General features: G+C 41.1%; 1 protein-coding gene across 1 annotated transcript in view; it reads right to left on the bottom strand.

Moving 5' to 3' along the window:
• Positions 1 to 24530, bottom strand: part of LOC140456550 (serine/threonine-protein kinase MRCK alpha-like) — a 567354-nt gene that overhangs the window by 78361 nt on the left and 464463 nt on the right. The window contains 2 exon segments of the mRNA XM_072550745.1: positions 8260 to 8336; positions 20190 to 20281. Coding sequence (XP_072406846.1) covers positions 8260 to 8336; positions 20190 to 20281 — 169 coding nt within the window.

Genomic DNA, 24530 nt, shown 5'->3' with positions numbered 1-24530 from the left:
AAGATTTCATTGTAGATAAATGTGGGTCACTCAGTGAGAAACACATAAGCAATGCTTATGTAAATGCAAGTCAAAGAAGCTTGGCATCAACTGCAGGTAGTTCTCATAAACGCAATTTGGCTGTAACGTGATTTGTGAATTGAGACCTCTTTTTAATAACATGATCTCCCGTTCACTGTTAGGTGATTCCATCCCCTGTATTACCGGCCAGCTGTGATTCACTCTACTGGCACATCTATTGCTAGAGATTGTTGTCTGTGTGTGTGTATTTTTTTGCTTCTATCTGCAACAAAGTAGGGTAAGCAAACATTGGAATATTTTACTGGAATCATGCATGGAGTTGGGGGTGTGGGGTCTAAGGAATGGGAAGAGACAGAAAGACAGAGTGTGAAATAAGGTGCAATTACAGCGTGGTTTAGAGAGTAAGTAGGGCCTTTTGTTAAGCAGAGACTCAGTTGCTGGCTATTTAAAGCTTCAACACACGGCAACTTTACAAGACAGGGTGTATGTGTGTGGAAGGGGGCATGTGTGAAACTAAGGGTGGACCACTGGTGACCCTCATCTCTGCCCACCCCATCCATTCCCAAGTTATACCTGATCCAAGTTCACCCAGTCTCTGTTTGAAAGGACGGGCAGACCATGGAGAAGGGGGTGGGTGAGGGGGGAAAGAGGGATTTGAGAGTTCTCTCAGAAACCTGAGACCCATCAAAACCTCCAGCTGTTCAGAGCATCCCAGACCTAGCCACCAAAAAAAAAGATTTTATTTGCACTAAAAAATTTTTTCGAAAGTTTCACAAAGTTTAATAGCAGAGAGCCAAGTTCTGGATATATTCCACTCCACAGGGAGCCAGGAATACAACAATATATTGGGAAATTTCAATTATAATAACTTGGCAATTCTGTAACTGACCAAAAACGGTGAGGTTCGCTAAACTGGAGTCCTTAACCCTGTTTCTCCCATAGGCCTCATTACTTCTATTGTGCGATTTTCTATAACACAACGTTGCACGGGGTCACAATTACCATGTTATAGGAGGACTACCTGTACAGTGTAAAAACTAACCTATTGTGTAAGGTCAGAGTTAATGGTGAAAAACTTGAATGATAAATTATCTAACTCTAAGCTTCTAATGGAACCTGGAGGTGTACAGAGAAAGCAATCACATTCATTTGAAATATACATTATTCCTATGGGTTGCAGTGTCAAAGAGTTGTATTAAGGGTAAAATAATCAATTTTTATTTCTGTTTGAATCATTCCTAGCATACCATGTCGTTATGGTGACAGGATGTAAGGATGGAAGGTTTTCTTGTTTAATTTGTGTGTTTGCTCGCAGAGTTACATTGTTCAGTTTGGGTTTTGTGAAGGAAAAGTAACTGGAAGATCCATTCCAACTTGTAGCTAGTGAAAAAAAAATCTGTAGCATTCAGAAAGTTTTAAGGTAGAAAGCAATTAGATAGAATAATTAGGTTAGAATGAATTGCACAGAAGCTGTGGGAGTGGACTGGGAATTAAAAGCATCAGGACAAGGACCTGAAGAGTTCATCGTTGTAAGCTCTGTAAACAAAAAACTGGAGAATTGTTCAACTAAACAATAATGGAAGCATCTTGTAACTTGCACCTTGAAAAATAGCTAGGGAAAATTAAGTAAATTCCAGAAAGGTCTGGCATACTTTCTGAGTTGAACATCAAGATTGGTACAATGAAGGAATTCTTGGGTTGGATGGTGGGGACAGGGGGATAAAGTACAATGGGAAATATGAAGGTGAGTTTACTGCATAAGTCTTTAGAAAGTATTGTGGTAGATATGAGGAAATTAAGAAATGTCTTGAGGAGAAACCTTTTTCACAATGAGTGGGTATGATGAAGAATGTGCTGCACAAGAGAGCCAGATCCTTAATAACTTTCAAAAGGGAACTGAATAAATGCTTGAGGGGATAATATTATACAGGGTTATAGGAAAAGGTCAGGGAACTGGGATGTTCATTCAGAAGCTAGCAAAGGCAGGATGGGCTGCACAGCCTCCCTTTGCTTTATATCATTCTTTCACTGCTTGCTTAATAAGCGAGCAAAACAGTCTAGGTAACTGTAAGTAACAACTGCAAACCAGTCTCCCTCAGATGTCTAGACACTAGTCACTCAAACTTACATCATTACTTCAAACCAGTGACCCACAACAGCCCAAGGCTACACAATCAAATATTCAGTAATAACTGCTGGCAAAAAAAAAACACGTAATTCTCCGCAGACCAGCCTCTCAACCAATCTCTTAATTTCAGTCCATCAAAACATCCAAAAATAACAACATTATAAAATCCTATTAATAATAACTGCAGGCCAGTAGTTCAAACACCTGATATTTTGAAGAAACTTACAATCTATTACCAAACACAGTTCCAATATATTTTTCAAAATAGACAACTTAATTCCTGTGTCAGTGTGACAGAACAGAAGAATCTTTATTCCTCTACAGACATCTTGCGCACTCAAATTCCTTATGATGAAGACATGCTACACCTGCATGTCAACTTTCTTGAGTTACCACAAGTTAGAATTCCAGTCATAGCAAGCAATTAGAAAGGCAAACAGTATGTTACCTTCATGACAAGGGAATTTGAGTCCACAAGGAAAGATATCTTCCTGCAACTGTAAACAGCCTTGGTGAAACCATACCTGAAGTACTGTACAGTTTTCATCTCCAACAATGAGTGGGTATGGAATATACTAGCCATAGAGGGAGTACAACAGAGGTTTAATTAATCCAGATTAATCCTTGGAATGATGGGATCACCTTGAGGAGAACCTTTTCATTCATTCATGGAATGTAGGCATTGTTGGATATGCTGGTTTATTTGTCCATCCCTAAATGTCCTTCAGAAGATGTCAGTGAGCAGCCTTCTTGAACCACTGCAGTCCTCACATTATATGTGCTGTTAGAAACAAGTTCAAGGAGTTTAATCCAGCAGTGAAGGAATAGCAATATAATTCCAAGTCAGGAGGGGGAGTGGCTTGGAGAGAAATTACAGATGGTGCTGTTTTTGTGCATCTGCTGCCTTTGTCCTTTTAGGTGGTTTGGAAAGTGCTGTCAAATAAACCTGGGTAAGTTACTGAAGTACAGTTTGAATGTGGGACCTTTTATTAATTCATTCATAGCATGTGGGTGTCACTGACTGGGCCAATATTTATTGCCCAATTGATGCTACCTAGAGTTCCTAACTTTTGACCCAGCAACACTGAAGTAACAGTAAAACATTTCCAATTCAGGATGGTGTTTGGAGGGGAACTTGCACATGGAAGAAGACCCATGGATCTGCTGCCCTCGTACTTCGAGATAATATTGGTTATAGGTTTGGAAGGTGCGGCCTAAGGAGCCTTTGTGAATTTCTGCAAAGCATTTCACTTATTCACTCAAAGGATGTCACCTCTGGTTAGGCCCATCCCTAATTGCCCAGAGGGAACTACATTGTTGTGGGTTTGGAGTAACATGTAGGCCAGAGCAGGTAAGGATGACAGATTTCCCTCCCTATTGGACATTAGTGAACCAAATGGCTTTTTCCGAATTGACAATAGTCACTGTTAGACCCTTAATTCCAGATTCTTTACTGAATTCAAATTCCACCATCTGCAATGGAGGGATTTGAACCCTACTCTCCAGAACATGAGCTTAGTTTAGTGATAATACCACTAGGCCACTGCCTCCCTGTCTCGCCTTGCAGATGGTACACACTGCTGCCACTGAATGTCTGTGGTCGAGGAAGTGAATGCTTGTCGATGTGATGTCAATTAAGTGGGCTGCCTTGAGTCCATAAGTAAAGATGTCTTCCTGCAACTATACATAACCTTGGTGAAATATTGTGCACAGCTTTGTAACCTTGTGGGAGATCTATGTCATCGACTATGCTAGCTGTTGACGGAGTGCTGCAGAACTTTATTTAATTAATTCAAGTTTCTTGAGTGTTGTTGGAGCTGCACTCATCTGGGCAAGTGGGGAGTATTCCATCACACTCCTCATTTGTGGGTTGCAGATGGTGGATAGGCTTTGGGAAGTTACTCACTGCAGGATTCCTGACCTCCGATTTGCTCTTACAACTGTTGGATTTATATGGTGAGTCCAGTTCAATTTCTAGAAAAGTGGCATCCTGCACCCACCCAGACATTTGGAGAGTAAGCCATCATACTTATGACTCGTCTTATAAATGGAGACAGGTATTACAGAGGCAGAATGTGAATTACTCACCACAGAATTCCTAGCTTCTAACCTGCCCTTGTAGCCACAGTATTAAAATGGCTAGTCCAGTTCAGTTTCTAGTCAATGGTAAACGCTGATAACAGACATTGCCTGGCACTTGTGTTGTGCAAATAATACTTGTCATTTATCAGTTCAAACCTGGATTTTGCTTAGGCCTTGATGCATATGTGCATGGACTGCTTCAGTATCTGAGGAGTTATGAATGGCGTTGAACATTGTGTAATCAGTGGCAGTCATCCCCACTTCTGACTTTATGAAAGGAGGATGATCATTGATGTAACAACTGAAGATAGTTAGGCCTTGGATACCACCCTGATGAATTCCTGCAATGACACCTTTGGACCAAGGTGACTGGCTTCCTACAACCACAACCAACTTTCTTTGTGCTAGGTATGACTACAACCAGTGCAGAGATTTTCCCATGGTTCCACTGACTTCAGTGTTGGTGGACTTCCTTGATGCCATACTCAGTTAAATGCAACCTTGATGTCAAGGACAGTTACTCTCAGTTACTATGGGATTCAGCTATTTTGCCCGTTTTGTAAATAAACCTATAATAATGTCAGGTGTTAGAATACCCTGGCAGAACTTAAATTGAACATCAGTGTTGTTATAAGTGCTGATTGATGATACCTTTCATTACTTTACTGATGATCAAGAGTAGACTGATGGTGTAGTAATTAGCTGAGTTGTCTTTATCCTGCTTTTTGCGTACAGAACATTTCTTAGCAACTTTCTGCATTATTGGGTAGACGCTAGTATTGTAGCAGTACTAGAACAGCTTAGCTGGGAGCATGACAAGTTGGGGAACACATGTTTTCAGGCCTTGTGCCAGAACATTGAAGGGGTCCAGAACCTTAGCAGTATGTTTAAAGTCATTTCTTGACATCATGTGAATTGAATTTAATTGGCTAAAGACTGGCATCTGTGATGCTTGGAACCTCATCGACTTGGCACTTCTACATGAAGCTTGTTGCAACTGCCTTTTTGTTTGCACTGATGTACCGTGCTCCCCATTCATTGAGGATGGGGATGTTTGTGGAAGGTCCTCCTCGAGCAAGTTGACTGTCCAATACCATTCATGACTTGGATTTGGCAGGACACTAGAGCTTAGATCCAGTCTGTTGGTTGTGGAATCGATTTGTTTATCACTTGCTGCTTACGTTGTTTGGTAAGTTGTGCTTTTGATAGCTTCATCAAACTTATGCCTCGTTTTTAAGCTTGCCTGATACTGCTCCTGGCATGCCCTCCTGCACTCTTCATTGAACAGGTGTTTATTCTCTGGAAGATGGTAATAATTGAGTGGGATACATGATAGGCTTTGAGGTTGTGTTAAGTACAATCCTCATGATGCTAATGGCCTACACAACGTCACAGATGCCCATTCTTGAGTCTTTAAATGTGTCCCATTGTGTTCTGTGCTACTGCCACATAGTACAATATAAGGTATTCTCAACTCTACTTGCTCCTATGTTCCTTAAATACGGAGATGAAAACTGTACACAGTAGTCCGGGGTGGTTTCACCAAAGACCGGTATCATTGTAGTAAGTCTATTTTATTCTTGTACTCCAGTCCCCTTGCTACAACAGGCAATATGCCATTCACGTTCTTCATTGATTGCTCTACCTGAATGCAACTTTGTATGTTTCTTATACAAATACAGTCAAGTCCCTCTGAACATCAATAGTTACAAGTTTCACTCCTGTTAAAAAGAACTTTTCACTTCTTTCAGCTGAATTGAATAAACTCCCACTTCCCCACATTATACACCATCTGACATCTTGTTGTCCACTCAGTGAACTTGCCTACATCCGTATGCAGCCTAACAGGTTGCATTCCCAACTAACTTTAAATCGGCAACACGCTAAGAAACAATACTCTCTGCCTCTTCATTCAAGTTAAAGTAGATTGTAAATTTCTGATGCCCAGTACTGTGCCACTGCCAGTTTAAAACCACTCAGTTTATGCCTACTCTTTGTTACATGTGTGCTAACCAATCTTGTATCCATGCTCACATATCACCCCTAACTCCCTGAAATACAGTTAATCTGCATTCAACAACAAGTGCATTCTCCTCACCAACAGTTTCTCTTTGTGTTATGCTGAGCTTTGGGAGACATTCCCTGGAAAATATCAAGTGGAGTTTAAAGGTGACTGGCATAAGAGATGATACTAATAGGAAACACTACACATACATAGTATAGGCTGTTGTCCTGACTCTCCCTCTTAATATTTAAAATCCCAATTTATTCACCCATAATGTGACTTCTTTTATTCAATTAAATCAGACACATTACCATTAGTCATATTCATATGAGGGAATCATTTAAAAAGGACAGTTTTCCAAGGAAAATATACATATTGCACAGAAACACAATTCTACAGATGCAAGAGATCTAAAATCAAAACAGAAATACTCAGTATGTCAGGCAGCATCTGCAGACAGAGAAGGAATTAGCTTTGAAGGTCAATTACCCTTCATTTGAATTCTGTTTAATTGCTCATTGCTAGTACCATAATAATTCAAAACAAGTTTCGTTATTCTATCAACATAGCGTTTATTAAAAACAAACACTACAAAAGACAAAGCCAAAACACTACAGGATGGTCACACACAAGATGTTAGAAACAAAATACAGTCAATTTCACTTGAGTTAAGATTTATTTATAATATTATGTGGTTTCCAAGACTGTTTGTTTACATCATTCTTAGTTGCTTAAGATTCTTTCATTATGTTTTGGACTGATGGTATACAGAATCAAAGACTTGCTATTGTACAGAAGGAGGCCATTCTGCATGATGTGTCTACTCTGGCCCTCTGATGGAGCAATTACTCCACTGCATTTTTCCTAACAACTTGGAAAAATTCCCTTTTCAAATCATGGTCCTATTTTCTTTTCAAGTCTCAACTGATTCATTCTCATGAACTTTTTCTGTATTCTCTGTAATGTCTTCACATTCTTCCTAAAGTGTGATGCTCAGAACTGGGTGCAATATCCTAGCTGACAGTAAACCTGGGTTTTAAAACAGATTTAACATGTCCAACTGATCTGCTGCACTGATCTCCCAGAATATTGTAGCTGCCTGAAAACTAATTAAGCTAACTTTTAGCTGTAAGTTTTAAGTACCAACTCAGTAATTGCTCCAGGTAGAATTGCCACACCTGAATTGCTACACATTTCCATGTCTTGTAAACACCATGTGTAAATAGACTGTTGACATTACCCATCTAGTTTCAGTGTATCTGCAAGTAATAATGCATCAAAGCAAATGTTACTCTTGAATTTGTACTCCATAGGAAAAAGAACCATTTCTAGGTTTTAGTCTCTGCAATACATTGTTCTCCGATTTCACAGAATCATGGCCATTACTTTTTAAAATTATTGCCCTTGGAATGTGGCTGGATTTACTGCTCTAGTTTTCCTACACTTGATAAGAATAAGGTTAGTAGTTGAGAATTGGATTATTTAAAATTTCTCTCTTCAGTCACACACACCCCCCCCCCCCCTTATGATACCCAAAGGTTCAGGTGGGAGATGAGCTGCAGTTCTGAACATCCTGGTGTTTCCACTTGGAAGACTTACTTTTAAGTTGGGAAATATGGGTTTGCTGATGACCACTAATGGACTTCTGTGAATTGACTGTATTTTCCAGACAGGGATTTTTTTTTTATTGACTTGAACCAATGAGTTGAGGGCTCATTGGTTGAAAGCTTTTGAACTTACATCATTCCAAAAGTCTACCAATGAAGAAGAAGAAGAAGACAGAGAATCCTATCCCACAGTGAAACAGAAGCATTACAGTGTGGAGAGGGGAAAGAAATTAAATTAAAAACAATGAATAACTATTTCAGAGATAACTCATTAACAGTGTCACTCACGCATTTAGCAACACAGCACGAACAATTAACCTAGTAAAGGATTCAACCACAAAAAGGGAGTCTTGGAAAAGGGGAAAACAGAATTGCACATACATATAGTAAGTGACTATATAATTTATTTTACTCACTTCGAATTGATCCAGAGGAGAGGCAGGTGTATTCAAAAATGCCAAGAAAGAATTCTGTGAGTCTTGGTGCTTTACACCTAGAAAAACAGCAGCAAGTTCTTTTAAACGCAAGGAAATATTTAGCTTGCACCTTTTCTGGAGGACCATTCTACCTGCACAAGGGGGAGTGGACACCATAACATGTTTGAGGTGCAGTTTTTTAAAAGAGGTAACTCTACATTTTAACATCAGTTACTGCAAAATATCATCATTCCACAAAAAAAAACTTTAAAATACTCATAAACAATAATTAAGTCTAACTGTAACACTTCAACACTGAATAGATCCTTACACCATTCTGAGTAGGGACAATGACTATTCATGCAAATCCAAGATTGTTGTCCATTAGAATCAGATCTTTATCAGATTGTCATAAAACTTATGTAATCTGACATACTCACCTGTCACAGATAAATCAGCCAAGGGAAAAACTTGTGGATTAATGTGCTGTATTACAGAGTAAATAATAGGGCCCAGTCCATGAACATAGCTGAAGAGAGAGCCATGTTGTCACATAAATTATATGAATCACTGTGATTGTGTGAAATCTGTTTGGCCTGATGAGTCCAAAAGAAGATTGACAAAATGTCTCTCTTTTCAGCGATATTCAGACTCCAGTTCCTGAAGTATGTAATTTTCACAAATAAAATATGAATGCACAAAGTCAGAGCAAACACTTCATGCCTGCTCCACCATTCAACAAGTTCACGCTGAGGTGATTCCTCCACATCCCCCTACCCCCGCCTCCCTCATAGCCTTCAACCCCTGGCTTACCAGAATCTTACTCTACCTTAAAAATATTCAAGGACTCTGCTTTCATTGCTTTTTGAAGAAGAACATTCCAAAGACTCATAACTATCTGTAAGAAATATTTCTCTCGTCTGTCTTAAATGAGTGGTTGCTTATTTTTAAACAGTGATTTTTCTAGACTTGCCCAAGAAACTAAACATCTTTTTCACTTCTAACCAGGCAAACTCATCAAGTTGCTTTTATTTTTTTAAACTCCAGTAGACACAAGCCCAGCCAGTTCAACCTTTCCTCATAAACAACACACAAATTTCGGGTATCAGCTTAGTAAACTTTCTCCAAATTGATTCGATTGCATACATACCCTTCCTAAATAAAAGGACCAATACCATAAACAGTACTCTAGATGTGGCTTCACTAGTGTCCTGCGTAACTGAAGCATAACCTCCCTCTTGTTTATTCAACTTTCTTCATAATAAACAATAACATCTATCAGATTTCTTAATCAGGAATAAAAACAGAAGTTGCTGGAAAAGCTCAGCAGGTCTGGAAGCATCTGTGAAAAGACATCAGCATTAATGTTTTGGATGTGGAGCCCTTTTCACAAAACTTCCTCGGCAGAGTTCGCAGGAAGGGTCACTGGACCCAAAACAGATGCTTCCAGACCTGCTGAGCTTTTCCAGCAAATTCTGTTTTTGTTTCTGATTCACAGCATCTGTAATTCTTTCGGTTTTTATTTAGCTTTCCTATTTACTTGCTGTACCTACAGACTAATCTTCTGCAATTCATGCACGAGGACACCCAGATCCCTCGGTATCTCAGCACTTGGCAATCTCTCATAATTTTGATAACTTGCCTTTTTTGTGTCAAATTGAACAATTTCACTTTTTCCTACTTTATATTCCATTTATCAGATCTTTGCCCACTCACTAAACCTATCTATATTCATTTCGGCCAAGATATGACGTCCTCTTCCGTCATCTGCGCCTCTGTGCCGATTTCTTCAGATAGAAGTCCTCTCCCCGCCCCTAGACCCCTTCACCCAGCTCCAACACTCTGCTTCCACCTGCACTCTTCCGTCCAGCCTTTTAGCTGCAGTTGATCTGTTCATTCAGAACTGTCAATATGACACTGGTCACCCCAATTTCTCTCTTCCCCCCCCCCCCCCCCCCCCCCCCGAGCCCCCTCCCCCAATCTAACCTATCTCTCTCCAAACTGACTCGATTCTGTGTGCGTAGATCCAATCCTGACTTGTTATGAAGTCTAGGAGAAAGTGAGGACTGCAGATGCTGGGGATCAGAACTTAAAAATGTGTTGCTGGAAAAGTGCAGCAGGTCAGGCAGCATCAAAGGAGAAGGAGAATTGACATTTCGGGCATAAGCCTGAAGAAGGGCGATCCTCCCCCAACTGTCTCTAAGCTGACAGACCCCCAGCCCCACACAACTCACCTCCTTCCAAAAATCCACAAACAGGACTGTCCTGGCAGACCCATTGTTTCAGCCTGCTCCAGCCCCATGGAACCCATTTCTTCCTATCCTGACTCAGTCTTTTCTCCCCTGGTCCAGTCCCAGCCCATGTATGACCTGCAATTCCTCTGGAGCTTTATGCCAGTTTCAGGATTTTCAGTTTGCAGGCTCCAGCCATCTCCTCTTTACCATAGACATGCAATCCCTTTCCACGTCCACCCTCCACAAGGTTGGCCCCAGGACTCTCCACTTATTCCTGCAGCGAAGGCCCAAACCATCCCCACCCACCATCATCTGCCTCCACTTGGCCGAGCTCATTCTCATCTTGAACAACTTCTTTTTTCACTCTACTCATTTTCTTCAAATCAGACGGGTGGCCATGGGTCCCCACATGGACCCCAGTTACACCTGTCTCTTAGTGGGGTACATGGAGCATTCCTTATTCCAGTCCTATTCCAGCCCCACCCACAACTTTTTCTCCATTGTATTGATGATATCGTTGGTACTGCTTCCCTCTCTTGTCCAGAACTGGAAAAGCTAGTTGAGTTTGCTTCCAATTTTCACCCCACCCTTTCACCTGGTCTATCTCTGACTCCTTCCTTCCCTTCCTTGACATCTCTGTTTCAATTTCTGGGGATAGACTGGCCACTAATAGCCACTACAAACCCAACAACAAACACACCTCCTGGACTAAACATCCTCATACCCTGCTTCCTGTAAAGACTCCATTCCATTCTCTCAGTTCCTCTGTCTCATATGTTCCGATCAGGCCAAATTTGTCAAGGGAGTCTACAAAATGTCCTTCTTCCTCAACTGAGGATTCCCCAGCACCATTGTTGACAGGGCGCACAACCAGGTTCAAACCATCCCCCACACTTCTGCCCTCACCCCTCTCCTCTTTCTCGCAACAGCAATAGGGTTCCCCTTGTCCTTACTTACCATCCCACCAGCATTCACGTACAGGTCATCTGCTGCCAATTCCACCACCTCCACCAAGACGACACCACTAGACACATATTCCCCTCTTCCTGGTCCACTCTTCATTCACTCCCAACACTCTCCCCCCACAGTCCAGGGCACTTTCCTCTGCAACCGTCGAAGGTGTAACACTTGCCCATTTACCTCCTCCTTCCTCAGTATCCAAGGGGCCCAAACACACCTTCTAGGTGAAGCAGTACATTACGTGCCCTTCTGACATTTAGTCTACTGCATTCACTGCCTGTCTGAGGACACAATGTGGTGTCCTCTCCATTGGCGAAATGAAGCGTAGACTGGGTGACCACTTTGCAGAACACCTGTGTTCTCGTTGCAAGAAAGACCCTGAGCTTCCAGTTGCCTGCCACTTCAACACCCCACCCTGTTCCCTGGCCAACACCTGTCTCAGGCTAGCTGCAGCAAAGCTCAGTACAAGTTGGAAGAGTAACACTTCATTTTCCATCTGGGAGCCCTGCAGCCCTCCAGACTCAATATCACATTCAATAATTTTAGGACTTGAACTCTCCTATGTCCAAGCCCCATACCCTACACACCAGACCTTGTTATCACATAGTCTGCCATTACACATTACTTATTCATTAACAGTCTCTGTTAATAGCTATTCAACCTCCCAGCCATATTGTTATCCCACTCCTTTGACTTTCCAACCCCTTCTCTCTCTTTGGGCTCTATCCCCACCTATCATTTACTCCTTACCCCTTCCCCCACCCTATCTTCTGCATATAAACTGATATTTTCCAAGCTACCATCAGGAAGGGTCACCAGTTCCAAAACGTTAACTCTGATTTCTCTTCACAGATGCCGCCAGACTCGCTGAGCTTTTCCAACAACTTCTGTTTTTGTTTCTATATTCCTATGTCCTCTTCACAACTTACCCTCCCACCTACCTTTGGGTCAACAGCAAATTTAGCAAACATAATTGTGGTTTCTTCATTGTACAAGTTACAAAACCAGATACAAAGCTCTGGACTGAGCTGTGTGACCAAGACACAGAAGCAGAAGTAGGCCATTCAGCCCACTGAGCCAACAGTGGAACTCCAAAGGATTCTGACAAGATTGTAAAGTGGATGGCTAAGTGGTAGATGAGGTTCATTGCAGAAAAGTGTGAGGTGACTTTGGTTGGAATAACTCTGAAAATAATATAAAATATAGGAGGCATGTTACATTTCAAGAAGGACTAGAAGCCACAGCGTTTAAAACAACAAGAGCTTTTACTCAGGACTTGTCACTCTACAAGGCAGCAGGCTTGACTGAGTTGTTTCCCCAAAATGACCGATGACTCCATCATCACTTCATGAACTCAGGTTCTTAAAGTGATAGTCCAACATACTTAAACAAATACACAACATTGCTCCCCCTTTACCTCAGAGGTTCCTACAATGAAAACATTTACAATATTTACAACAATACATACAAGTCAGTAGGCATGATACCCTGGAAGACATTGATTCCTGCTTAGACGTCTGCATACCTCAAGTGTCCGTCTATTGTTTTTGTTGGCTTTTCTGGTCATTGCCTTTGCTCTGGACAAACTTCAGTTCTGGCTGTTCCACTCAGATCCAAAAACAGTGGGCCCTCTCTCTAGTTTCTACGTTGCATAATTCTTGGTTAAATGGATTGACACCTCATTTAAAATGAGGATTTAGAAATCTCTGCTTCACATGAATATTCTCCAGTGTTCTTTGTAGTGATTTGGTGTATTATCAATTTACAGCTTCTTGCGGAGATATTTCATGTATCTGCCTCTTTCTAAGTCTTTTGTCATCCTTAAACCATTTCACTACCGAGGATCACAGAGGTTTCACAACTCACTTTAATCTCCTCACCTGTCACCATTGAAATCTTAAGTTGTTCTGTGATTTCTATTTGATTTGGTTTGACCGTCATTGATGTTTTCACAAATGGAAAAATTCTTCTCCTGCATCTGAAAGAGTTCCCTCCTTAATGTTCAGGGTGTATTTTTGGCTAATATTAAATACCCCAACTCATTCACTGCTTTCCATTAGTGGCCATTTACAATCCACAGATAGTCATCAGTACTTTCATGAGAAAGTACTCATTCAAAAACTCCACGTTCACCTGATTTAACCTCTAAATTCTTTAGCTGTTTTGTGATTCCGATGTTCAGATCTTGGATTGCAACCTTAGCAATTGCTCTGACAACCCAGCATCACTTTTATTCAGGTCATGTCCTATAAGACAAAGTACTTTTTAAGCATGCCATAGCTCAAATGTGTAATTAGAACAAAGGACCAGATCTTCCTTTTTCCAGACAGTACTTACATTGTGCTCCAATATTTGATACTCCAGGTTGATCATTCTTCTCGATGTCAACTCAACTATGTTAGTCAAAGATTTCATGAAGAGCACTGGCACTTCTTTCACTTTAAGGGATCTGTGGTCTGTTGATCGCCTGAATCACAAGTAGATACACCTGCATCTTCTCATTTCAGCTTGCAGATTGACAATTCAGAGATTGAACCAACTTGGTTAACTTCAATCTTGTCAGTGGGATGTAGCATTCCATCCCCTTTTTCCATTCTGTGGAAGCATTACGCTTACTAAGCTCACAGTTTTCACTAGCCTTCTTGTTCCAAAGGACTTGTTTAAAATGTACCAGAAAGGGCTTTCAAAGGAGCACCGGTTTGTTGGTCTCCAATGTTAGAAGTGTATTTTCCACTGTCGTCTGGTTTAAGTTATGAATAATGAGCTCAATGATGGATCCTTTTGTCTGTTGTGTTGCTGTGGCTGGCCTGCTAATTTCACAATGCAGGGTGGCAGTACCATTCTTTTGAGCTTTACCATCCTTAAGCTTTTAGTTCAAGATTGTAGTCAAAGCTGCAATGTTGCAGGTGTAGTAGTCACTGTCAATCTTCTCAACCAGATTAATTGTAAGGTTTATTAAAGTGTCATCCTGGTTCAATTCATAGTTGATTTGATTTCTTAGAATCCCTGGATACTACGGACAACTTAGCACAGCCAATCCACCTAATCTGCATATTGTTTGGACAATGGGAGGAAACCAAAGCATGCAACGGAAACCCATTCAGACACGGGGAGAATGTACAAACTCCACACGCTCACCTGAGGCTGGAATCAAACGCAGGTCCCTGGTGCTGTGAGGCAGGAGTGCTAACTACTTTGCCACCATGCCACCCAATGTCTGCCTTGACCAATCTAACCTTGCAACATTTTACTTCATTCTCATCCTTGAATATCAATTTGACAGACATCTTCTTCATGCTTCCCAGATTTCCATTTAAAACAATGGTATGTTCTTTAGATTTTGTTTTAGATCAATTTCAGAACCTCACAAGCAATTCAACTTTAGTCCAGTTGAGTTCAATTTTCTCCAACCATGTTCTTCTCAACAAAGCTGGAAAATTTCCTTTGGAAAAGTACAAGGCCAAATTATCAGACTGACTGTATGACTCAACATTCATTGATACAACACCTTAAAGGCACCACATTGCAGGTGTCCATTCTTAGTACAATTTTTGAGGGTTGCAGCACAGTGTGACTCCATTGCTTCTGATACATACTTTTAGGTATCAATGAACCCACCGCTCCAACATTCACCTCCATGCTTATAGATTTTCCATTCAGTACCCAGTATTGGTTAGTGTCACCAGCAATGGCCACTATGTTTAATAACAGCTCCACTTCAGACTATAAGTCTATGTTTTTCCCATGCTCTTTTAGTACTGTGTATATTTTCTTCCAACTCTGGTTTCTGTGCTTTTTCCTGTCTCTTGTCTGTTTCCTTCCTCAAACATGCCTATGGCAAGGTGTCATTTTTTGCCGCAGTTTGTGCATACAGCTTCTTTACACCAGCAATTTCCTGCTGTATGACTTGATTTCCCATACTGTTGGTAGTTTTGAGTCTGCATTGGTGCTTGTATGTCAATCATCATTTTATGAAGTCTCTCAGCCAGCATTTTGTGTGCCCTCATCCTCCAGCTGAGCTGTTGGAGCTTCCTTGGTTGCTAGGTCCATGGAGACTGATATTTCAAGTGCTTTCTTTAAGTCTTGGTCCCTTTTTCTCTGAAGTAACCTCTTCTGGATTTCTTCACTTCTTAAACCACCCCACCAGCCTGCCTCTGATAGCATAGTTTACACTGTTAACAAATTCGTAGCTTTCTGCTAGTGTCTGTAAAGTTACTATGAACTAGGAGACAGATTCACCATGATGCTTGCTGGTTGCGTTTGTGGAATTTGAATCTTTCTTTGATTGATTGACTTATTGTTGTCACATGTACTGAGATACAATGAAAAGTGTTATTTTGCGTGTTATACAGGCAGATCTTACCATACAAAGTACATCAGGGTAGCAGAACAGAGTGCAGAATACACTGATACAGCCATGGAGAAGGTAGAGAGAGAGAGGTTAGAATTAGCATTTCAGAGATCCATTCAAAAATCTGATAACAGCGGAGAAATTATTCATACATGTATTCAAACTTTTATATCTTCTGCCTGATGGAAGAGGATGTAAGAGAATATGAGGTAAAAACAATGACTGCAGATGCTGGAAAGCAAATACTGGATTAGTGGTGCTGGAAGAGCACAGCAGTTCAGGCAGCATCCAACGAGCAGCGAAATCGACGTTTCGGGCAAAAGCCCTTCATCAGGAAGAAAATATATCCAGAGTGGGAAGGGTCTTTGATTATGTTAGTTGCTTTCCTGAGGCAGTGGGAAGTATAGATGGTGTCAATGGATGGGAGGATGGTTCACGTGATGGACTGGGATGTGTTCACAACTTTCTGTAATTTCTTGTGGTCTTGGGAAGAGCCATTGCCATGCAAGCTGTGATGCATCCAGATAGGATGCTTTCTATGGTGCATCTATAAAAAAATTGATAAAAGTCCTCATGGACATGGCAAACTGCCTGAGCCTTCTGAGGAAGTACACATATTGTTGTGCTTTCTTGACATTGGTGTGGATGGACCAGGACAATGTTGGTGACCATCATTCCCAGGAACTTGACGCTCTTGACCATCTCCATCTCAGTACCATTGATATAGCCGGGGGCATGCCCTCCACTCCGCTTCCTGAAGTCAATGACCAGCTCCTTTGGTTTGCTGATGTTGATGGAGAGATTGTTGTCTTTGCATCATGCTGTTAAGCACTCAGACTCTTTCCTGCATTCTGTCGTCATTGTTTGATATCCAATGGATGGTGATGTCGTCAGCAAACATGTAAATGGAGCTGGGGCGGAATGTGGCCACACAGTCATGAGCGAATGAGGAGGTATAGCAGAGGGTGAGTATGCAGCCTTTGGGGGCACTGGTGTTGAGGATCATGCTGGAGGAGGTGTTGTTGTCTATTCTTACTGACTGCAGTGAATGGTCAGGAAGTCGAGGATCCGTTACAGGAGGGGAACCAAGACCTAGGTCTCGGAGTTTAGAGATTAGTTTATTTGGAATTATGGTGTTGAAGGCGGAACTATGGTCAATAAGTAGGAGCCTGATGTAGGTATCCTTGATATCCAGATGTTCCAGGGATGAGTGTAGGGCCAGGGCAATGGCATCTGCTCTGGATCCTGTTGCGCCAGTTGGCGAACTGTTAAGGTCAAAGACAATTTGAAGGCTAGAGTTTCAGCAATCATGAATAACTTTGATTTTAAAAAAATGATTCTGTAGGATTCCTACTATTTCTTCAGAAGTTTTGGAACCCAGCTTCTCTGGCTGTACCAGACTCCTCAGGTTAAGAGTGTATCTCTGCCCCATAATACTCGAGAATGCAGGGACAATACCTTCAATTGTGTTAGCTTGAACAAAGTAGTGGGTTCTCTCTGTGTAGGAGTTCTAGCTCTATATTGTCTTCATACGGTCCTGTGTCAAAATTTCTTACGTTTTTTAAAAAATGGAAAGCACCTGTGTAGCACAATGTACCACATAAATATTAGCTCTACTGTGCTTCTTCCCATTGAAAACTAGATGTGCCTGAGGCTGCCTGTTTTTTTCCTGATACTATAACTCTGAGTCAAAAGCGTTCTCTCCAAGTCAGCCACTTGTTATTTACAAGTTAATCAGCTATAACACACGCCTCAGTAACACGAACTTGCTGTAACGTGATTGACGAATTGGGGACACTGTTTCTAAAATGCGAACTTTCAAATCATGTGTTGGCTGTAACACAATTACATCACCAAGACTTTCAGCATTGTTCCTAAAGTGTGATTTTTCTGTTATGCAGAGTTGCACAAGATTGCAGCATTGTGTTATAGAAGAATTACCTGCACAGTGTTCGTTCAGGGTGGAGCAGGTGGCAAACTTCTGCACTGTTCACCTCTTTCCTGGGATCAATCCCTTTTCGCTTTGTGATTGTCAAAAGAGCAGCACTGTCATACGGCCATATTCTTTCAATGTGCTAAGTCACATTTCTCTGATCCGTACCCCCAATTAGTTTAAAGCTCTCTCTACAGCCCTAGTTAGTTAACTGGCCAGCACACTGGTCCCTGCATGGTCATTTGACCAGAATAGCTCCTGCCATGCCAGAACTGGTGCTAGTTCTCCATGAACCGTAGGTAAAAACAATGACTGCAGATGCTGGAAACCAGATTCTGGATTAGTGATGCTGGAAAAGCACAGCAGTTCAGGCAGCATCCGACGAGCAGTAAAAGCCCTTCATCAGCTTTTGCCCAAAACGTCGATTTTCCTGCTCCTCGGATGCTGCCTGAACTGCTGTGCTTTTCCAGCACCACTAATCCAGAATCCATGAACTTAACACATTCCTCCCACATCAATCTTTAAGCTAAGCATTTAACTCCTTCATTTTATTTATCCTATGCAAAACTACCCATGACTCAGGTAGTAATCCAGAAATTATTACCTTGGTGGTCTTGCTTCTGAACTGTTCAAAATCTATCTTTTCCAGTCCTTTGAATGGGGACAACAACAACTGGACCCCTCCCTTCCCCTTCCTATTGCAAGGTATTTTCCCAGTCTCAAAGAGCTGTCCTCTAATCCTGGAACCAGGCACATAACATAGCCTTCAGGACATACACCCAAAGCTGCAGAGAATGGTCTCTATACTTCACACTATACTGACCCCTACTAATACATTCCTGTTTACTCCCCACTTGTGAATGTCTTCCTGTAGCACAGTGCTGTAGTCTGTTTGCTCATCCTCCTACAGTCCCCACTCCCATTCACACGAGAACTTTGCTATTGTCATATAAACGCAGAGACTTAGGCCCCTTGAGGGATACCCTTGGGTCCCCCATAACTAACTCAACTACACACTGTTCTGTCCTCGATCACAGACCAAGTTTGAACTAGCTCATTTAAAAAAGTGTGACTGAAAGATAGCTTTCTTCCTCCCTGATCAATGTAAAGTCTGCAACTCAGACTTTGGTGAAGGCAGGTTCATTTGAGGTATTCAACAGCACATTAGATAGTTTTTTTGGTTGTGGTTGTTGTAGGTCAGTCAAGTTCCTCAGTTTCTCAGGGCTGTGTCCTAGGACCAACTATCTCCAACTGCTTCATTAATGACCTACCCTCCATCATTATGTCAGATGTGGGGATGCTCATTGTTGATGACACAGTGTTCAGCAGCATTCATGACTCCTCAGATGCTGAAGTAGTCCATGCCCAACTGCAGCAAGACCCAAACAAAACCCAGGTTTAAGCTGACAAGTGGTAAATAACATTCGAGCCACACAAGAGCCAGGCGATGACCATCTCCAATAACCATTTTCTCTTGGCATTCAATGCTGTTACCATCACTGAATCCCTAAGCATCAATGTCCTGGGGGTTACCACTGTCCAGAAACTAAACTGGACCACCCAGTGAAGCCCCAGGCACAGGAAAAAAAAACAATGATGAAGACTACTTAGAACTAAGTAACAAAATTCGACATTTAGAACGAGATCAAGAATTCCGTTCCTCATCCTAAGACCACACTTAGTGCTTACTGCACAGCAGGAATGACAAAGAGCTGCTAATTTGACAGGGTACATTCAAACTTCATTAGGATCACACTGATACTATTGCCAAGTATTAAGGCAGACAACAAATGAGAATAATTCTTCTATTTACATCCATCATCAAAATAGAAACTGAACCTAGGACTCAAATTATTTGCATTTCTTTTGAAATGAATAGTTATTTTAACTGTCATCAATTCCAATTATCTAATTCTTCACACTGCCCTCAACCAATACCAAATCCTGATTTGGAGATGCCGGTGTTGGACTGGGGTGTACAAAGTTAAAAATCACACAACACCAGGTTATAGTCCAACAGCTTTAATTGGAAGCACACTAGCTTTTGGAGTGACGCTCCTGATGACAATCACCTGATGAAGGAGCGTAACTCCGAAAGCTAGTGTGCTTCCAATTAAAGCTGTTGGACTATAACCTGGTGTTGTGTGATTTTTAACTTTAATACCAAATCCAGTTAATCAAGGCAACGTGTTCCTCAACCATCACCAGTTCCAGTTAGCAGATCAACATGTGGCCTTAACTATTAACAAGCATTAGTTCAACATGACAGTCTCAATTATTATCAAATTTTATCATGAATTATAAATTATCCCAAAAACCATACTACCATGTTTACTTTATTTACTTCCATAAATGTAAAATAATTTCAGGTTGTCAGTATTTTCAAGAAGAATGATAAAATCATAGTGAAGTGTAGGTAAGATCTGTTGCCAATTGTGCTGCATTGCCCTACCCTTTTCTGTTTTCATTTCCTCCATGTCCTTCTTGAGTTTTTCAATCTCAGTCAGCAGTTCCTGGTTTCTTTTCTCACCATCTTGCAATTTGCTGGAACAAAAGCAAACACATTTTCAGGAGAGGGCCCATGTAAATGGAGTGCTCAGCCAAACAACACCCACACTTTGGTACGGTATTCATTTGTTCCAATTCATTTAGGGGATGTGGATTTGCTGCCTGGGTCACCATTTATTGCCTATTCCTAGTTGCTTGAGGTGGTATTGGTGATGAGTTTCCTGCTTGAAGCACTGCAGTCCATTTGGTGCAAGTAGACCCATACTGCTGTTAGAAGAAAGTGAGGACCGCAGATGCTGGAGGGTCAGTTGAAAGGTGTGGCGCTGGAAAAGCACAGCAGGTCAGGCAGCACCCAAGAAGCAGGAGAGTCGACATTCCTGATGAAGGGCCTATGCCCGAAACATCGACTCTCCTCCCACACTGCTGTTAGCGAGGGAACTCCAGGATTTTGAAACAGTCAGGAACAGGGAAAGGTCATTCAACCCTAGAAGACTTGCACCTCCAGTATCCAACTTTACATCAAATTCAATAGAGTCCCTTGTCTCATTTTTCCCCATTTGGTAAACTGCATTAATTTGCTTTTCCAATACGTGGCTTAAAAGTATGTTTTTCACTAGCTTTCCATTTACCATATTTTGCATTTAAAAACTGGGTTTACCATTGCATTTGAGAGAGGGGTGTGTCTGGGCAGGACAGCTAGGTGTTAAATAAATACTGCAGCTCAGTAATGTTATAACTGCTATTTCTAAATTACATAATTTCACCTGATTTCCAAAACAAAGTATTGTTATCGGTCGAAGAGTATCTATGCACCATCCTAGAGTGGTAGGGCTGTGACGGACACACTGGCTAGAATCCATCAGTGATATGGGATGTTGGTGGACTTACTATGTGGTCCACACTGTCTCCAAACTGGCAACAGATATTAGATATTTCAGACAAAAAAATCTCAGCATCCGACACTTGTAAACATATGCCAGGAAAACCACAGAACTACAGAATATGGCCAAAGGAGAAAATGGAAATGCCAAATTTTTAACTTTGAACATCATAAAACATCAAGATGATGAAAGACCATCCTTAAATGGTCCATTATATTTTTTGGCATTTATTGCCATCTTTAATTAATTTCTTCCATCAAATACCACGTGGTTTAGTCAATGTTTTCAATGATCACACTGACTGAAGGTGACCTCACATTCCTAGATTACAATAATGACTGTACTCTCTATCCTTCACAGCTGCTATGTGTGATGAGGCTGCTCCTTTAACAAGGTTTTGTTGTCCTTGATTTTTTTTCTCAGAGAGGTTGTAAAAGGCACAGACGCTGAAACGTCTAAGTTGAAAGATTTTAGGGTCAAGTTGATAATAGCTAGCAGCTACTGGCTAAGGCAGAAGGCTTTCAAATTTACAAAAAAACGCCTGTACAGTGAAAGGAGAATGGCCAGTTCTCCCAGCTCAGCTTTTCTCTAGTTTGGTTTGGATTATAGTGGTGCTGGAAAAGCACAGCAGGTCAGGCAGCATCCGAGCAGCAGGAAAATCGACGTTTCAGGCAAAAGCCCTTCATCTAGTTTGGTTTGATCTGTTTTTATTTTAGCACAGTAATGTTGCAAATGCTGCTGAACCCAGACAAGCAGGTCCATGCTGATCTCTCTCTGACTCCTCTCCTGTAAAACTCTGTGTTTGATTTTACCTTTCCGGCCAAGCGATGTCTATGGGGAGTGTTACAAGTATTTGGAACAGCATCATTAAGTTGGGATGATCAGTTGGGTCTCAGATAGGTTAAGTTATTTGGTATTCCGTTCTCTTTTGTTCGTGTTACATTTGGTAATCTTGTAAATCAATTCTGTTTTGTTTAAAACTAAGTGGTTTGACCAGCTGCATCACTCCTGGAACATCCACATGACACTTACTTAAAACAGCTCAGCAAAGTGAGGGTCTGTGCCACTTTCTTGAAATGTTTTGAGGGGGTCTGGCCTGGGTCATAACGTATGTCCTTTAGTATATCTTGACGGCTGTGAAATGCTTTATATAAATGTATTACTGTAAACTTATAAAAATTAGCTTCACCTCTGAAATTTGGCACTGGAAATCAGCATCCATGATGTGTGCTTGGATTACATCACTGCACACTTCATATATACACCATGCAGTAAGTTGGTGGTGCAATTAGTAGCACAACGTACAAGCATCTCAGGATTTTTAAGGTCTGGGCTTTTAAAAGAACAAAATGGTTTCCTTTTTGAACAGCAACAGAAAATCTAAAAGTGTGACTAGGAATCAATATAAAATGATTCAAAACAATTGATACTGACTTTCATTTAACTTCAACAATGGTTTATCTATGTTGTGTATTTCAGCCGTACCTATTTATAGGGAAAAATGTGACATTTTTCAGTGGTTAGCTCAATTTGTTCAAAATTTACGTTTTGCTCACTACTTAAGAACTATAATAGCACTGGTTATAGGCTGTAAAAGGCAGCTTCCTTCAGGGTGGAAAATATCTTGGAATGTAAACACTCTTCTAGTTTGACAATTTTCCAGGGTTTCTGTGCTGTTCCAATTTTGGCCTCCTGTGCATCTCTGATTTCAATCATTCCACCATTGGCAATCTTGTCTTAAAGTGCCTCAGCTCTAGACCCTGAAGTTCACTTTAAAGAGGGACAGACAGTCGGAGTAATGGTCAGACACTCTAATTTGAAGGGTTGGACTGCTGATGCACAAATCTGCTCTGGGGCCTTAACTGCTTACTCTTTTTATTAACAGTAATGATGGATTGGAAACTCCATATCCAAACTTACCAATGACAGAAGAATAATAGATTAAGTAAATAGTCTAGATGGAATTACAAAAGCATTAAATCAGTACGCATATCGACAAACTGATGGCAAATGGATTTTAATGTAGAAGAAGTACGAGGTGATCATTTTGGGCCAAGGAAGGTTAAAACAGGGTACTAGTTTCCATGTCCTTTTCCACAGTAAATACTAATGCAAAATGTTAATTTAGTATCTCACGCGTCTTCTGTGGTTCTTCATATAGATAACCACTTTAACTAGCCCTGTTCTCTCCTTAGTTACTCTTATGCCCTTAATCTATGTATAGAATCTCTTTGAATTCTCCTTAACCCTATTAGCCAAAAGCTATCTCATGTCCCCTTTTGTTCTCCTAAATTCCCTCTTAAGTTTAATCCTACTGCCCTTAAACTCTGAGAGATTCACTCTGTCCCAGCTTCTTCACATGGTATATGCTGCCTTCTTTTTCTTGACCAGTGCTTCAATTTTTCTAGGCATCCAGCATTCCCTACACCTACAAGCCTTGCCCTTCACACCAAAAGGAACATGCTGTCCCTGACTTCTCATTATCTCATTTGGAAGGCCTCCCACTTCCCAACTGTCTCCTTTACCTGCAAAATTCTTCCCCCAGTCAACTTTTGAAAGTTCCTTCAGTCAAAATTGGCCTCACTCCAATTTAGAACTTTAACCCTTTGATCAGTTCTATCCTTTTCTGTAACTATTTTAAAACTAGTAGAGTTACGATCATTTGCCCCAAAGTGCTCCCCCACTGATACCTCAGTCACTTGCCCTGCCCTATTTCCCAAGAGATGGTCATGTTTTGCTCCTTCTCTCGCAGATACACCCACATATTGAACAAGAAAATTTCCTCGTCCACACTTAAATTCCTTCCTATCCAAGACCCCAACACTATGACAGTCCCAGTCTATGTTTGAAAAATTAAAATCCCCTACCATTACAACCCAATTATTCTTGTAGATATGATTAGATTCCCTACAGTGTGGAAACAGGCCCTTCGGCCGAACAAGTCCACACCAATTGCCCGAAGAGCAACCCACCCAGACATATTCCCCTACATTTACCCCTGACTGTTGTACCTAACACTATGGACAATTTAGCATGGCCAATTCACCTAATCTGCACATCTTTGGACTGAGATATCTGAGAACTCCTTACTTATTTGCTTCTCAATTTTACAGGGAAGTCCCAATCCCATTAAGTACAACCCCAAAAAGGTGATCATCCCTTTCTTATTTCTCAGTTCCACCCAAAAATCTTCCTGGATATTTTCTTCAAAACATCTTCCCTCATTACATAATACTATCTCTAACAAAAGAAAACACTACTCCCTCTCCTTTCTTGCCCCCCCCCCCCTTCTATCCTTCCTATTGCATTTATAACCTGGAATATTAAGCTTCTCTGAGCCACATTCCTGTAATAGCTATAATCTCCCAGTCTGATGTTCCCAACCATGCTCTAAATTCATCTGT

This window comes from Chiloscyllium punctatum, chromosome 3 (genome assembly GCF_047496795.1).
Source record: "Chiloscyllium punctatum isolate Juve2018m chromosome 3, sChiPun1.3, whole genome shotgun sequence".
NCBI lineage: Eukaryota > Metazoa > Chordata > Chondrichthyes > Orectolobiformes > Hemiscylliidae > Chiloscyllium > Chiloscyllium punctatum.
The sequence above is the reverse complement of the archived record's forward strand: the minus strand, read 5'-3'. Positions and strand labels throughout refer to the sequence as shown.